The following is a 16,673-nucleotide window of genomic DNA, read 5'->3' on the forward strand; positions in this document are numbered from 1 at the left end:
AATATAAAAGACAAAAAGGTCACTCATCAGTTCTTGATATCAAGTTACTGAGCAGCATTAACAGAGGCCAGTAGGTAGATCACCTGTTCATCTTGGGCTAGTGTGTTATTGTGGATTTATAAACAGACATTTTTTTTATTTTTAGATTAGATTTACAGTGTGGAAACAGGCCCTTCGGCCCAACAAGTCCACACCGACCCGCCGAAGCGCAACCCACCCATACCCCTTACCTAACACTACGGGGAATTTAGCACGGCCAATTCACCTGACCCGCACATCTTTGGACTGTGGGAGGAAACCGGAGCACCCGGAGGAAACCCACGCAGACACGGGGAGAACGTGCAAACTCCACACAGTCAGTCGCCTGAGTCAGGAATTGAACCCAGGTCCCTGGCGCTGTGAGGCAGCAGTGCTAACCACTGTGCCACCGTGCTGCCCATGTACAGCTAAAGATGAAACATTTTTGCTAGAGTAAAATAAGTGCAACTAAACAGGTTAATTGCTTCCATTTTACAAGGAATACAGTAATACAGTTTCCAATACAAATAGCTTAAGATGAAATGCAAGAAAAATCTCAACCTGCTACTTTACTAGCCTGACTGCAGTGATCAAGAAAACACTGGAATCTAATAGTAAAGAAGTTTTAAAAAATGCATTGAGAAAATCATGAAATAAATGGAGAAAGACAATATTATGAAACGGAAACTGTTAAATTTTACTTTTAAAAACATTGCACAAGAGGAGGAGAAACTGGCAGACAGAGCCTACTTGAATTTCTGAAAATGTGCCATATAAAACAATAACGTTCAATTTAAAAGCTCATGGATGAAGGGTTGGTTAACAGACCTGCATTAGAAACAGTAGACAGACCAACTGGAGGAGTGGCATAAAGATCAATGCTAGGATCTCAGCTTTTAACTATGATAAATATTTAGAAACAATACACTGTCATTCAAGTGTGCTAACTATACAAAGCTAGGTGGAAACACAGACTGAGGGGAGAGAAGTTACAAAGAGGTACAGACAGATTTAATAAGCAAACAGTAAGATAGGTAGGTAGAAAATGAGGACAATGAGGTTATTCATTTTATATTGTCAAAATATAAAAGCAAAATTTTAGAAAAAAGTCATCTAAAATAAGAGACACAAAACTTGTAAATGCTGATATTCAGAAAGAGTTATGTAGCTGCACAGGGAATCCAAAAAATTAGCATGCTGCAATAGAAATTCATTATAAAAGGTCATTGGTAGAAGATAAAGGAAATCTGGCATAATTGTGTGGTTTTGGTGACAGCACAAGTGGAGTGCTTCACACAGTTTGATCTCCATCTTTAAAAGATGGATACTTATGCATTGAAGGCAATATAGCAAACATTTCCTCAATTGACCCTTGGGATAACAGGGCTGTTTTATGACGACAGGGTGGGAAAAAAGTTGGTAGATTCTCTAGAATTTAAAAGAAGAATTGATCTTATTTGAAGTATGCAAAATCCTGAAGGGGTTTGACACAGTAGAGACAGAGCTCATTATCGCTGGGTAGGGAATCCAGACTATGGGGATATAATCTCAGAATAAGATCTCAATAATTTAGGATTGAGAAGAGATTTATTCATTCATTCAAAGGATTGTAAATGTTTGGAATTATTCACCCCAGAGGGTTGTGGATGCTTTATTGTTGAATATATTTAAGGCTAAGTTAGGTTGAATTTTGGTTTCTCAGGAAACTAAGTGACACAGATAATGGACAGGAAGGTAGAGCGGAACCTGAAGAACAGCTATCATAGTGAATGGCTGAGAAAGCTTCATGCATTATGGTCTGAACGATAAAGTTCAATGTGGCAGAGAGCCTAATTTTGCCTCTTTTTCTCATATCCTTGCTCAAAGTAATTAAACCCATGAAATTTCAAACAATAAATGGATGTATTCCACATAGAAGGAAAAATGATATTTGTTGTATTCTACAAACCACTTTTTTCAAGCTGATTTCTGTAATATGCAAAAGTCTAAATGGCAATTGCATTAATGGGATGAAACACTTCACTACTCAATTTACTAATCATTGCTTAGAAGAATTTAAATTAGTTTACCTAACCAATTTTCTAGGCAACTAAAACTCATCTGAAGCCAAGATTTGACTGTCCTATCTGCAAAGACAGAAAGGCAACCAACGGCTAGCACATTTCCATTACATGAACTAAATTAAGGCTCAGTTCCATACTATGGGTATGTCTGTGCTGGACCCTTGCAATCCCAGTTATAATTAGGTACACATTGTGAAGACTTTCAAAATTCAGTTTGACAAGTGACTGGAATACCAAGTTAAAATTCACCAATACTAAAATGTGTTGCTTTCTAGATTCAGGGAAACATGCAACAGACCATGCTCTGCATTTAAAAAAAATCTGAAATCCAAAGCAACATAAACCTGAGAATAAAAGTATAGAGATGACCCAGGTTATTTATTTTCACCTACCATCCCTCCAGAGATCAGCTATAAACTTATCAGAAGATTGATGCAGTAAGGTGGCAATGTTATCATTCAGTGGGTCCATATTTTTCATCAGCCATTCATTTGCTTTGTAGTCCACCTGCATTAAAAAAAAGAGGTATTACCCAATAATCTCTACAGTGAATCAAATATCATTATATGGTTGGTTGGATTCGGATTATGAAGATTGGAGCATATAGATTTTGCTGTGTTCTGTGTAGATAGCACATGCTAAGGTAAAGAGAATAAAACAGTTCAACAAAATGGCAATTAAAATGACTGGACTACCTTATGCACTCAATAATTCTTTTAGATAAACCACATAAATGACAGCCCATCAAATTTTGAATCAACTTACCTTGCCAGCATAATGAATAATGCAGAAGTCAGCTTTGTCTTTTAGCTGCTTAGGTTTCTGGAACTTAGGATGGGTTCCCTGCTCCTGCATCACTTTCTCAACAAATGTCTTGTCAGTGGCTTTGGGGAACCAGCACTCTTCATCAAGCAGAGCCAGAATACCAGGAGGGCTAGCCTGAAAAATATTTTTGAGAAACAAGTTAGCCCCACTATTCTTTTGGGAAACAAATTAACTAAAAGCATTAAGGGAACAAAGACTTACAGATTTTTCGATTAAGTCAATGCAAGGTTGCAAGTCAAGACCAAAATCAATAAAGTTCCATTCAATTCCTTCTCGCTGATATTCTTCTTGCTCCAGAATAAACATCGTGTGATTAAAGAGCTGTTGCAGTTTTTCATTTGTGTAGTTAATGCACAACTGTTCAAAGGAGTTTAGCTGTAAAAGCACAGAAAATAAAAGTTACTGGGAAGGGAGTAAGAATTAGATAGTACCACATAATTTGTCGGTTTTACTGCAAAGCACCTCTTTCATAAAAAAGGACAATGAAACTTATATGAAAAATTCCTAAATGAAGGTATGATTTGGAGATGTTGGTATTGGACTGGGATGTACAAAGTTAGTGATCACAATACCAAGTTATAGTCCAACTTTAACTTAATTGGAAGCACTAGCTTTTGGAGCACTGCTGTTTCATCAGGTGGTTGTTCAACAGGAGGAGTATAACCTGATGTTGTGATTTTTAACTAGGTGAAGGTAATTATAGAGGCGCTGAATTGGCTGGGGCTGTTTTCCCAAACCATTAACAGAGGGTGGAATGTTTCTTCCATTCTTACAAACAAAATAAATAACTTCACTTTCTTACACCATACTCCATCTGTTACCCTGTTACCCATTCACTTAACCTCTATCTCTGTGGCTCATGTCCTCCCTACAACTTACACATTCTCAGCTTGCTTTATATCAGCAAACAGACAACTCCTGATATAAATTTTCTGTCAGTGACACCCCAGCACTGTGGCACTCCACCAATATCAGCATGTCAACTTGAAAATAACCCACCTAAGCCCACTTTATGCTTCCTGTTGGTTAATAATCTACCATATATGTTGAGATCAACATGTTTCAAGCCACCCCAAGTGTTGGGGCACAGCAATCAGTATGCCGAGCATTCACACCATTGACTTCTGGTTCAAGGTCTCTGCCATGCATGGACCACGGAAGACAGTACAGAAGGAAAAGCAATTACAAGAAATGCTGGTTAAAAATTCATACTCAACTTCAAGACTTACCTTTCGTAAGGAGTTTCAGTATGGCATACCAAATGACCTTTCATAATTCAAGGACACGTATCATACCTACCAATTCCCCTTGATCTACTAGAGTATTTACATTCTCAAAACTCAAATTCATTACATGGGATTTCCTATTTGTAAAATCATGCTGATTTTTTATTTTACATTTAATACTTGAATTGCTTTAAGATCTTCATAATAGAGTTCTGCTTTTTTCCAATGACCAGTCTATAGCTCTCTTTTCTCCCCCAACTCTTGACAGCTGTATTATGTGTGTTATTTTTCAGTCTGCTGGGAATAAGGATTTGTGGTGTAGTGGTAAAATCCATTTCCCTGAACCAGGTTCTCTCCTGTCCAGCTTTAACAAATCTTAACAGGTGGATTGAAATTTCTGCTCAGAATGGCAGGGTGGGGGGTCTTCTGGTGTAGTAGTATACCACCTGCTCCAGAGGGATGTCGTAAAACATCTGAACAAATGGATTAAAAATCTCTACTGGGACTTTACAAAAATCTGCAAAATGTGAAAACTTGTAAAGCACTTGCACTCCATCTGCAGTATAGTCTTTTTTGAACCCTTGGGTGTTGGTCTTGAGGATTTGTCTGGTTTTGTTCGTTTGTGTTTCTCACAGAATCCCAATTATTCCACACTGACCCAGGGAAGAGCGTCTCACCCAGATTCCCCTCCCCCAACCCAGTTGTACTCCCATTGTTCTCATTTTCCCCACAGCCAATCTGCCAAATTATATCTTTAGACTGCAGGAAGAAACTAGAGTACCCAGTGAAAACCCAGGTGAATTCAAGGAGAATGTGCAAACTCCATAAAGACAGTCCCCCAAGGCTGGAATCAAAGCCGGCTGCCTGGTACTATGAGGCAACAGTGCTAAACACTGCCACCATGGCACTGCTTCCTCTGCTGATGAATATTGGTTTAAAAATTTCTAATTCTCATTAGTCTTTAGGTTAATCCTCGACTTATGGTGTCTAATATGCAGCTTCTACTGAAAAGATTAATACAAAATATTTGTCCAACATCACTGTCCATCTCCCATAAATACTCTTGCCTCTGCGTTTAAGCAGCCAAAATTACTTGTAAAATATTTTGTTTTTATATTCCTGATTTTACTTGAATTCTAATTTTCCCCATTTTAATCAACTTCTTGATTATTTCTAAAGCACTCCCAGTCCTTAGATTTATGATTATTCGCACCATTTTAAATTTTTTTAATCTATTTAATACTATCCTTAATGATTTTAGAAAATCAGATACATCATTTCGGCTCAACTTTTGTTTGTTTACAACACATTACTACCTAGATGATCAACTTAATTCTACTTATTCTCACTGCAGAACCGGGGCTAGAAAATCAGTTCACACAGATTACGCAAAACTCTGACAAGATACCTGGCTGCATCCATTTGCCATAGTTTGAACAGTGATAATTCTGAACAATTTCAAGCTAGCTTCTAATGGACATATATCCAGATAAGAATGCCACCTTTAAACTGGATCTAAATTGACAATGTGACTCAATTTGGCACACTTAATCAGCATGGGAAGAAATGGTCACACCAGCCTGAAATTTGAAGAGTAAAATAAGCAAATTTAGAAGTGCACTACTGAAATCAACTGTACTCGACAGAACCTGGGAGTGGTTGATCAAGATACTTGACATCTGAAATGTGATGTAATATTCGACAAATATTCATCATTGGAGCATAGTAGTAGTAAAACACTTACATGTTTGCTTATAATTCCGGTTTTCTCTGGCTAAGTAGAGTAATAAAGGCTAAACATGAAATCCAATTACAGGCAGTTCTACTGTAATGCATCTTTCGTTTATGCAAATTGGCTGTAACGAAATTTGGTGAATGGGGAATGTTTTCTCTAACATGCGAACTTTTAAAGTCTGCGTTGGCTATAATGCAATTTCATCAAAACACCAAGTGTGTTGTATTGTGCGATTTCTGTAGAGCACAGGGCTGCACAAGAACAACTTACCTATAATAGTAGAATCACTTGTACAGTCAGTCAGTTCTGCTATATTGCAGTAGTTCCATTCTCATGCAAACCCATCTTATACAAAAATTGTGTAATAGCAGCACCATTTAAACTAATACCAGAATCACATTATAATCAATATATGCTTTAAAACTTCACACTTTAGAAAGCGCCTCCAACTCAATCATGTTACAAATTTATGTTCACAAAACATGCATAAAATGACCTGTACATGAATTCATGAGTTGCAGTCCTAAACAAAAGATAAGTATTGCTCATCAACAACAGTACATAGACGTTTATTTAATACCTTTAAATTGAAATGTTTCAATTCAATATTCAAGTTAGTTCAAAAATGAAAGTCTACAATCAAAGTCTGGATATTTATCAGCTTAATGTCAAGTCTTTGAAATACATTCAATATTTGCCCCAAAAGTCACCCTCTCCAGAGGTTAAAAAAAATAACTGGCATAAAATAACAGATACAAGGACCATAGCGATTTTTGAGAAGATTTGCAGCTCAGGTTGATGACATGTAGGTTAGCTCGCCAAGATGAGGCTTGTTTTCAAATGTTTCATCACCATACTAGGTAACATCAGTTAGTTAGTGTCTTCGGTGAAGTGCTGGTGGTATGTCCTGCCTCTCCATTTATAGGTCTTGGTTTCTTAAGGTGGGTAATGTCATTTGCAGCTCCTTTTTTCAAGGGAGGGAGATTGGTTTAAATCTTGCGTGTTTATTGTTGGAATTCTGGTTAGAATGCCATGCCTCAGAATTCACGTGTCTTTGTTTCACCTGTCCTAGAATATGTTTGTTGATCCTTTGTCTGTATGTATGGAAACTAGTGATAGTGGGTCATGTCTTTTGGTGGCTAGTTGGTGTTAGTGTATCATGATGGCAAGTTTCCAATGTATTGTTTCTTTCAGTTCTTGTAAATGACATTAGTTTTGCTGTTAATATCTAAAGGACCCTTTAAGTTTATTAGTTGCTGCTGAAATGTATTGGTAGGTTTGTGGGCTACCATGATACCAAAGGGTCTGAGTAGTCTGGAAGTTATTTCTGATATGTCTTTGATTTAAGGCAATATGGCTACAGTTTTTGGTTGTTGTGTCTGCTTGTTTGGGTTTGCTTCCAAGGAGGCAGCCCATAATTTAAACAGAAGGGAAATTGGCTTTCACTCAGTTGCAGGTTATAAACTATTATAAATAGCCCTGAAGTACTGCCCAAGTACAGCCACAAAGGCTTTCTCTGTTCTTGGTTGTCAGATCAGCAAATTACCCTTAACTTTGGTTGGAGATATTTCAATTAATTCCAAGATACCTCAAAAATCTCAAAGCCAGCAATATCCAGAATGCCCACAAAGGAAGCACCCTGTCTCTTGGTCCTATCCAAAGCTTTGTTGATGCGCATAACCAGCCAACGGAACAGGCGCTCGTAAGTGGCTTTGGCCAAAGCCTCGACAGCAAAGTCAGCCTAAAATGTAAAACAAAATTTGGGTAAGCTATTTAAGACAAAAAAAGAAATGAAAAGGTCAAATAATTACTGATTATCAAAACTGAATAATACATGCAAGAATAGCTTTGAAAAAATTAAACATAAGGTAGAGTATGAAATGTGCAACTATCTTTTAAAATAGGGTGCATTGTGAAATTATTTGGTTTGCAGTATCAAAAGCATTACAAATATGCCAACAGCACAAAGTTCACCAAGTTATTAATGCGGGTTTATATGGATCTATGTTAGTCTGCCAACTTCAGCCAGATTCTTCTTCCTTGTTATACTTATCTCAATGCACAGTTACATATTACAAAATTACTTACATTAATAACTTGGATGAGGAAAGTGAATGCACTATAGCCAGGTTTGTGGATGACAAGTGATAAGAATAGACAAATTAAGTGAGTGGGCAAAAGTTTAGCAGATGGAAATCAACATAGAAAAATGACAGGTTATGGACTTTGACAGAAGTGTGATTATTATTTAAATGCAGAAAGACTGTAGAAAGCTATGGAATAAAGGGATTTGAGGGTCCATGATCATAAATCACAAAATTGGCAATCATTGGTTAACAGGGAAGGCAAATGGGATGTTAGCCTTTGTTTCAAAGGGAATGCAACATAAAAGTAGGAGATTTCACTTTTTTTTTAAAAAAAAGAGGCATTAGTCAGACCACAGCTGGAATATTGCTAACAGTTTGGGGCCATTACCTAAAAGGAAAGATATACTGGCATTAGAGGCAGTCCAGAGAAAGTTACTGGATAACTTAAGATACTGGGTATGGTGGGACTGTCTAACGAGGAGAGGTCGAGTAGATTGGGCCTACACGGATTGAGATTAGAAAAATGAGAGATGACCTTACTAAAATAAGAACCTTAGGGGACTTAATTGGGTAGAACAGCCACGCCACTTCTTCCTTGGGTGGGGGAGTTCAAAACTAGAAGGCATCGGTTTAGGGGTGAAGGGAAATACTTAATAAAGGAACTAAAGGGCAGATTTTTCATGGAGAGGATAGTGCATGTATGGAACGACTTGCCAGAGAAAATGGAGGAGTCTGGTATAATTACAATATTTAAAAAGTAGCCTGGATGAGAATATGAATAGGAAGCATTTAAAGGGGTAGGGGCCAAAAACTGGCAAATGGGATTAGATCAGACTGGTATGTCTGGTCAGCGAGTATGAGTTGGACTGAAGGGCCTGTTTCTTTGCTGTATAACCATGACTCTCTTGACTATGATAGACTGGGACTAGAGAGCATAAGTTTGCAACTTTTTCTAAGATTATGACAGGTGAGGGAATTTCTTCTGAGAATAGCGGAACTCTTTACTGCACAGATCTAATGAGGCTGGATTGTTAAGTATATTCAAGACTGCAACAGACAGACTTTTAACCAGTAAAGAAATCAAGGGTCCGAGATAAAGCCAAGAAAATAGAGTGACAGAGGTCAGATCAGTCACGATCTTATTTGAATTAGTGGGCTGAATGGACAACATCTGCTCCTACATTTTATACTTATTTCACATTTCTCAGTCCTGACAAATTTACTGTGAATATGCCACAAGGAACTTGCTTACAATAATGGCCTTTACCAGAAGTATTTCATAATATTGACCATGCTGAATGTATGTAGACCTGCAGAGAATTTCAGTGAATTCACCAATGTGTTTTTCATCACCTACTCATGCTATATTATATGGATATCCTCAAAGTGCTGTGAAGCAGATTTACTGGCCACAAAATGATTACAAGAGAGTATAGGTAGTTCTGATTACAAGAAAACACTGGTATCACTGTATTCGGCGATTATTGGACTACTGTGGCGACTATGCAGCAGGGAGAAAGAAAGAAAGAAAAAGAGGGGATCTATTCCTCTATCCATCCTGAACAGAAACAGAACCCTGGGGCAGATTTTTATCAGTATTACTTTACAGGCATTACAGGACTGGGAATAGACCATGGGAGATATTAAGAATGAGCCTGCAAAATAAGTATTCAGTTAATGAAGCTCTCAGGTATGTGAGGAATCTTTAAACCAGATACAGTACAGAAAAAAAAAATTAACATTTCTTTAAAATGTATTTAAGAATGTTTGTAAAGGTCTTTTTAAGAGCATCAATTAAAAAGGGATGAATTGACATTTTCTCATGAAAAGGTAACATGGCAAACAAGCAATATGTTTGCCATGTCATATTGACATGTACATATTTATATTTTGAGAAAATGGCAATTCATCCCTTGCATGGTGGCTCAGTAGTTAGCGCTGCTGCCTCACAGCACTTGGGACCTGGGCTTGATTCCCGCCTCAAGCGATCGTCTGTGTGGAGTTTGCACATTCTCCCCACGTCTTGCATGGGTTTCCTCTAAGTGCTCCAGTTTCTTCCCACAGTCCAAAGATGGGCAGGTTAGGTGAACTGGCCATGCTAAACTGCCAGATTGTTTGGTGCATTAGTCAGGGGTAAATAGATGGTAGGAGAACGGATCTGAGTGGGTTAATCTTCGGAGGTTCGGCGTGGACATGTTGGGCCAAATGGCCTGTTTCCATACTTTAGGGAATCCAACCAACAAGAAAGTCAAACAGAATTAATGCAGTGGGAGGTGAACTGGAGGCAGAAGAGATCAGTACACATATGTAAATGGAGGTAACTACAGCAAAACACAATTATCAATCTTCTTGTATAATTAGGAACATGCCTGGTTCTCTATGAATAGGGCCATTTTTCATCTGGCGTTAAAAAAAAATCAGAATTACAAACGTTCTTGGGAAGAGCAACACTATTAAAGGCTCAGAAATGCAATAAAAGTAAGTGTTCAAGACAAGACTGGGTCTTCTGGTTGTTTGAAAATAAACTCTGGGGAGGCATTCCATCTGGTTTGATGTGACCTGAATGAGAGACCATTTGTTGATAGACACCCCGTCAGTGATATCTGTATCTGGGAACCTCAATCAGTTGCTACAATCAGTGCAGAATCATTTTTAATTAATTCATGGAATGAGGCAGTGCTGGCTGAGCCAATATTTATTGCCCATCTTTAAACTTGAGAAGGTATTGTTTAGCTGCGTTCTTGAACTGTTGCAGTTTGAGTGAGAAATTGAGCGTTCTGGCTTACTAAAGGCCAGGTTGAGAGACTCTGCAATTACACAGATACCACATTGATGAAGGGAGCAAAGTAGGTTCTTGAGGTCCTGTAAAACTCTTTTTTGTATTAGTGAAATTGACTTTTTTCATTTAAGGAATCATTTGCCTGTAAATCAATTTTTAAATTTATAATTGTTTTGACTCACACTCAAGTAAAAGCCAAAAACAAAAAGGAGCTAGTTAATGTCTTCCTCAAAGGCAAAGTTTATTACTTTGTTTTAGTTTCCCCACAGAAACAGTAATTGAGTTCTGGGATAACAGGATTGATAAAAGAGAAACTTGATTAGGTTTACACTCACTGGAGTTTAGATGAGGGATGATCATACAGAAACCTATAAAATTTTTTTTAAAAACAGAACTGGACAGGATAAATGTGGAAAAAATATTCCTGATAATGGGAAATACAGACCCAAGAGTCACAGTTTAAGGATACGCGATAGACCATTTTGGACTGAGATGAGAAATGAGAAGGTAGAATTCACTACCCCAAAGTGCAGTGAATAAGGTTAAGGAGTTGGATAGATTTTTCATTGGTAAGGGTTGAAGGGTTACAGGGAGAAGGCAGGAAAAGGTTTTTTGGTTGGGGTGGAGGGTGGGCAGCGCCAAGATCCTTGATCAAATGGCGAAACAGACTCGATGGGTCAAATGGCCTCATTCTGCTTCTGTAACTTACAAGCTTATGAAGTGTCTTCACCCAGATCAGCAACCCTGTGGTATTCCCTGCCACAGAAAGGGGAGGCCAAAATATTGAATGTTTGAGGTGAGAGATACAATTCTTTGGGCTAATGTGATCAAAGGATATGGGGCAAAAAGTGGGAACAAGGTACTGAGTGAGTTGGATGATTCAATCATTATCATATTGAATTCTTGAACACAAAAAAAAGGACCAAATGGCTTATTTATATTTTCTATGCTGTGTTGCTATATATTATGAAAGGTTTTACCATAGAAATTAGCCATGTGAGAAATACACTAGAAAAATAGCCATTTCCCACTATCTTGAGACATATGTTCTCCTGCAGTTTGTTATTGTTTGTAGTACAGAATTTAAACACTGCCAAAAGTCAAAGCTGTTCATCTTGCACTCATCAAGACCACAATGCAAGAAACCAGAGAAGGAGGAACATGAAGTTTAAACTATGGAAGAAAGGTAGGAGGATTGACTGGACCATCACTTGCATGACGTTGCAGCAGGAACTGTTAACTGTCAAACGTAACTTGCAAACCATGTAAGTAGACTGATTATTCCAACAGCAACATGCTGATCAGAGATTGCAAGCGATCAAGAGAAAGGAATCACTGAGGATACCAGTGGGCAACATCCCAATATTGCTCAATCAGCCCATGTTCACAACCACATTCAACAGAAGATGCAATTCTGTCACTGGATAGAATTTACTAAGTAAACCAGACTGTTCAGAAATACAATGACAACCAATTTAATACAATCAATCAGACCCACAGTTTGATGCATTTACGTGTGCTCAAATCTATATAATGCAGTACTCTTATCAAGGTACTTTTCTCAGTGACGGTCTCTCGAACTCCTTTGCCAAAAGTCTGCTGCGGCCCAAGGCAACATGCAGACCAATTGGAGCCTCTGTCTGGACCGAGAAATAAGGATGATGGCAGCAGCATCTACCAATTATCTCTATGCCAAATGATGATTGGTGCACTTTTTCCAAGTCTGGTTTCTTGCAACTTAGAAGATGCAAGATGAAAAGTTAACTTAGTATCTCCTTTTAACATTTAAAAAGCTGCAAAACTGGTAAAATGTGGGGCGTTCAACACACTATCCTTTCTCTCAAATGTCTGAATGCGTTGAGCTCAGTATGTAAAGCCCAGACAAGAGATATACCAAAGAAAACAAAAAACAACCGTGGATGCTGGAAATCAGAAACAAAAAATAAATTGCTGGAAAAACTTAGGTCTGGCAACATTTGTGGACAGAAATCAGTTAACATTTCAGGTCCAGCATCACTTCTTCAGAACTGATGGTAGTTAAGAAAAGGTTGGCTTTTGTGCAAAAATAGGGTGGGGACAAGGGGTAAGGAGTAAACAGTAGGTGGAGACAAAGACCAAAAAGAGAGAGAAGAACAGTTGGACAAAAAAGGTGTGGGTTAGGGTCAGGCAGGATAATAGACAGCAGGAGGCTGGAAGAACATAGCAAGCCAGGTAGCATCACATGGTGAAGAAGTCAACATTTCAGGTGAAACCCTTCTTCAGGACCCTGGTCACCCTGGGAGTGAATAGATGCTAAGGGAGACTATTATGGGCTGACAATGGGTTGTGTGCAATAGCAGACTATGTGATAACAAGGACTGGATGTGTGGGGGTTAGGGTAAGGACATAGGAGAAGGTGCCTCAAGCCCTCAAATTGTTGAACTTGAGTTTGAGTCCAGAAGTCTGTATAGTTGCCAAGTGTTCTTCCAGCTTATGCTATACTTCACTGAGGCATTGCAGCAAGCCTGAAAGAGAGAGAGAGGTTGGCCAGGGATCAAGGTGTTGAAGTGGCAGGTAACTGGAAGCTCAGGGTCTTTTCTTTTGCAGACAATACTGCAAAATGCATTACTTCACCTAGAAGGTGTGCTTGGGCCCTCAGATTCTGAGAAGAGACCAAATAAAATGGGCAAATGTTACACCTTCTGCAGTTGCAGGGGAAGGTGCCATGGGGCTGTTGGGAGTGAAGAAGTGGACCAGTGTGTCCCAGAAGGAACAGTCCCTGTGAAAGGCTAACAAGGGAGGGAAGGTGAATATGTACTTGGTGGTAGCATCCTGTTGGAGATGGTGGAAATGGCAGCTAATGATCCTTTGGATGTTGGTGCTGGTGGGATGATAGGTGAGGACAAGGGTGACCCTATTACTGTTGTGGGAGGGAAGACGGGATGAGGACTGAAGCATGGAAGATGGGCAAGACCCAGTTGATGGCCCCGTCAACTACTCTGCTGGGGAATCCTCACTTAAAGTGGACATTTCAGAATGCCTCTTTACTAAAATTGCCATCATCTGAACAGATGTGACAGGGATGGAGGAACAGGGTGTATGGTTGTATGATTCCTGATGAAGGGCTTTTGCCCGAAACGTTGAATCTCCTGTTCCTTGGATGCTGCCTGACCTGCTGCGCTTTAACTAGCAACACATTTTCAGCTCTGATCTCCAGCATCTGCAGACCTCACTTTTTACTCGTATGGTTGTATAATCAAGCTAACTGCAGGAGTCAATTAGTTTGTAATGAATATCAGCACCCAGCATATCCCTAGAAATTGAAACAAAGATATCAAAGGAGGGAACAGATGAGTCAGAGATGAACCAAGTGAAGTAGTGAGCAGGCTGGAAATTGGAAGAGAAACTGATAAACATTTCCAATTCTGGAGGAGCGTGGGAAGCAGCACCAATGATATCAATATACTAGGGAAGGAGTTGCTGTTGAAGGCTGGAATAGCACTGGAACATGGAATGTTTCACATACCCCAAAAATGAGACAGGTATAACTGGGCCCATGCAGGTACCTATGGCCATCCCCTCAACCTGAAGAAAATTATAGGAGTTAAAAGAGAGGCTGCTCAAAGCGAGAACAAGCTCAACCAAGTAGAGGAGGATGGAGGAGAAGGACAGTCCACTCCTTTCTAGGATTTTTTTTTGACTGCCAGGTAATAACAGCACCATCTTTGTTATGAAGTCAGGGTTGGATCAGAGAGCATGGGAGTTGCTTGCAATAAAAGGTATACAAATGCAAGTTACTTTTAAATGCTGTTACTCCAATTGTTTAAATCTGTAAGTTGACAGTTATTAAGAAGCAAACCGTTAAATTGTTTTCAGTTGTTAATGCGTTAGCTTTTAAAATGTTTCCACAGAAACTAAGCCAATACTCACTTGTTCTTTGGTTTGAGCTTTCTGAACATAATCCCTCCCAACTTTAATGCGGGGAGTGAGAATTGCCCTGCTGAAGTCCGTAACATTGATTCCCAGCAGATGGCAGACTTTCTGGGCAGCTGTAGAGCAAAGACAAGTCTTGAAGATTGAACAGCCTTGTTAAATTTTCTCATTGAGAATCTAATGCTTTGTCGTAAACAAAATATCAGGCTCACCTTTAATAAGTCCTTATTCATTAGAAACAGAGTTAACAGCATAGAAAATGGCAATTCGGTCCAAAATGTTGTGTCAGTGGTGGTGTTCCAAGTCTTTTCCCGCCTTTAGTTTACACAATAGCTTATTCTTCTATACCTTTCACCCATGTAACCTACTTTGTTTATTGCATCTAACTTACCTGCATCAACTACTTCAGTACTGCAGATTCTACTTTTTAACCACAAGTTTTATTTTATTCACCCTTGCTATCCTTAGTGTTATCATATTTATGACTAATTACTGACATACCCTATGTTTATCCGACCAACCTATTAAGTCGCCTCTCAAAACATCTTTGAGAGCACAGAGCTGTTTAAAACTTAGTTCAGCCATGATGCTGATAAATCTTTGTCATATCAACTTATTTTATTATGCAAGAGATATCAGAAATGACAAAAGTACAACGTTAAGCCAACATAAGTGAATACAACTTCCCTAGTTTTTCAATACTATTCATCTACAAAATAATCTGTGCTTGGTTTACATTTTTTTTGGTCTTAAACTGTATTGCATGATATCTGTAACTAACCAACAGATTCATACTGCCTCCCTCCAAAAAAAATACACCCATGTCACATATTGATATTGTAATAAATTTGCTATTTACACGCCTATTTTGCAATTTTATTAACATCTTATTTTGTCACAGTATTTCTCCATATTATGTCTCCCCCCTGTTTTGGTCAAATTTATTTGTAATAGTGTACTTTTGATTCTGAAATCTAAATCATTTATTTGAGCGAGTGTAAAGACCACAAGCACAATCCTGACATAATATGCAATTTAGAGCTGCTGCTAACAGGTCTTCTTTCAAGTTCTCAAAAATCTAACGTATATGCGGCAGTTGTCTCTCTTTCAGAGAGGTGTTCTGTTTCACTTGCAGACAGGTGTTGCCAGTGCTGCTGAAATGTCTGCTTCAGACAAGCAATTGACAAACAGCATTTGGAGTTTGTCCTAGGTGCTTTTTTTAAATGAGAAGAATCATGATTGAGTGGGATCAAGACTCCCAGAAAGGAAAATTTTTAGTTTTGCTTTCAGTTAGTTGAGGTTTTCTGCTGGATGCTGAGCTAAAAGCTAGAGTTCCTGGCTGCTAAAGTGAGGTCTCAGACAGTGAAGCTTCTTCAAAAAAGTCACAAGGGGCAAGTTCTTTCTTCTGGACTGGAGATTCACAACATATCAGTACAATAACTGTTTTGCTGAATTGCATTTTTGCTAAAGGTGTATTTATGGGATGCTGCCTACATTGGTACAGTTGATGATTAGTAGTTAAATAATGCATGATCTTGTTAAGAATTTAAAAAGTTGTGGTTCTGTTCGCCAAGCTGGGAATTTGTGTTGCAGACGTTTTGTCCCCTGTCTAGGTGACATCCTCAGTGCTTGGGAGCCTCCTGTGAAGCGCTTGTGATCTTTCCTCCGGCATTTGTAGTGGTTTGAATCTGCCACTTCCGGTGGTCAGTTCCAGCTGTCCGTTGCAGTGGTTGGTATATTGGGTCCAGGTCGATGTGCATATTGATTGAATCTGTGGAGGAGTGCCATGCCTCTCAGAATTCCCTAGTTGTTCTGTTTGGCTTGTCCTATAATAGTAGCGTTGTCCCAGTCAAATTCGTGTTGCTTGTAGCATGACAAAGGGGGTGGAGTTACATTGCTGGTCAGTGACGATATCACGGCTGTGCTAAAGGAGGACACTATGATGGTCTTGTGTAGTGAGGCATTATGGGTGGAGCTGAGAAGTAAGAAGGGTGCAGTTACACCGTTGGGGCTGTATTACAGACCTCC

At 38.9% G+C, this 16,673-nt stretch overlaps 1 protein-coding gene across 3 annotated transcripts in view; it reads right to left on the reverse strand.

Moving 5' to 3' along the window:
• The window catches only part of LOC132831254 (myosin-9-like), a 176,235-nt gene that overhangs the window by 64,161 nt on the left and 95,401 nt on the right, over positions 1-16,673 (reverse strand). For all 3 annotated transcript variants that reach the window (XM_060849272.1, XM_060849274.1, XM_060849273.1), the window contains 5 exons: positions 14,643-14,761; positions 7,456-7,608; positions 3,108-3,281; positions 2,847-3,020; positions 2,474-2,588 (listed from right to left, as the gene is read on the reverse strand). In XM_060849272.1, coding sequence (XP_060705255.1) covers positions 2,474-2,588; positions 2,847-3,020; positions 3,108-3,281; positions 7,456-7,608; positions 14,643-14,761 — 735 coding nt within the window. The remainder of the gene's footprint in view (positions 1-2,473; positions 2,589-2,846; positions 3,021-3,107; positions 3,282-7,455; positions 7,609-14,642; positions 14,762-16,673) is intronic.

This window comes from Hemiscyllium ocellatum, chromosome 33, assembly GCF_020745735.1.
Source record: "Hemiscyllium ocellatum isolate sHemOce1 chromosome 33, sHemOce1.pat.X.cur, whole genome shotgun sequence".
Classification (NCBI taxonomy): domain Eukaryota; kingdom Metazoa; phylum Chordata; class Chondrichthyes; order Orectolobiformes; family Hemiscylliidae; genus Hemiscyllium; species Hemiscyllium ocellatum.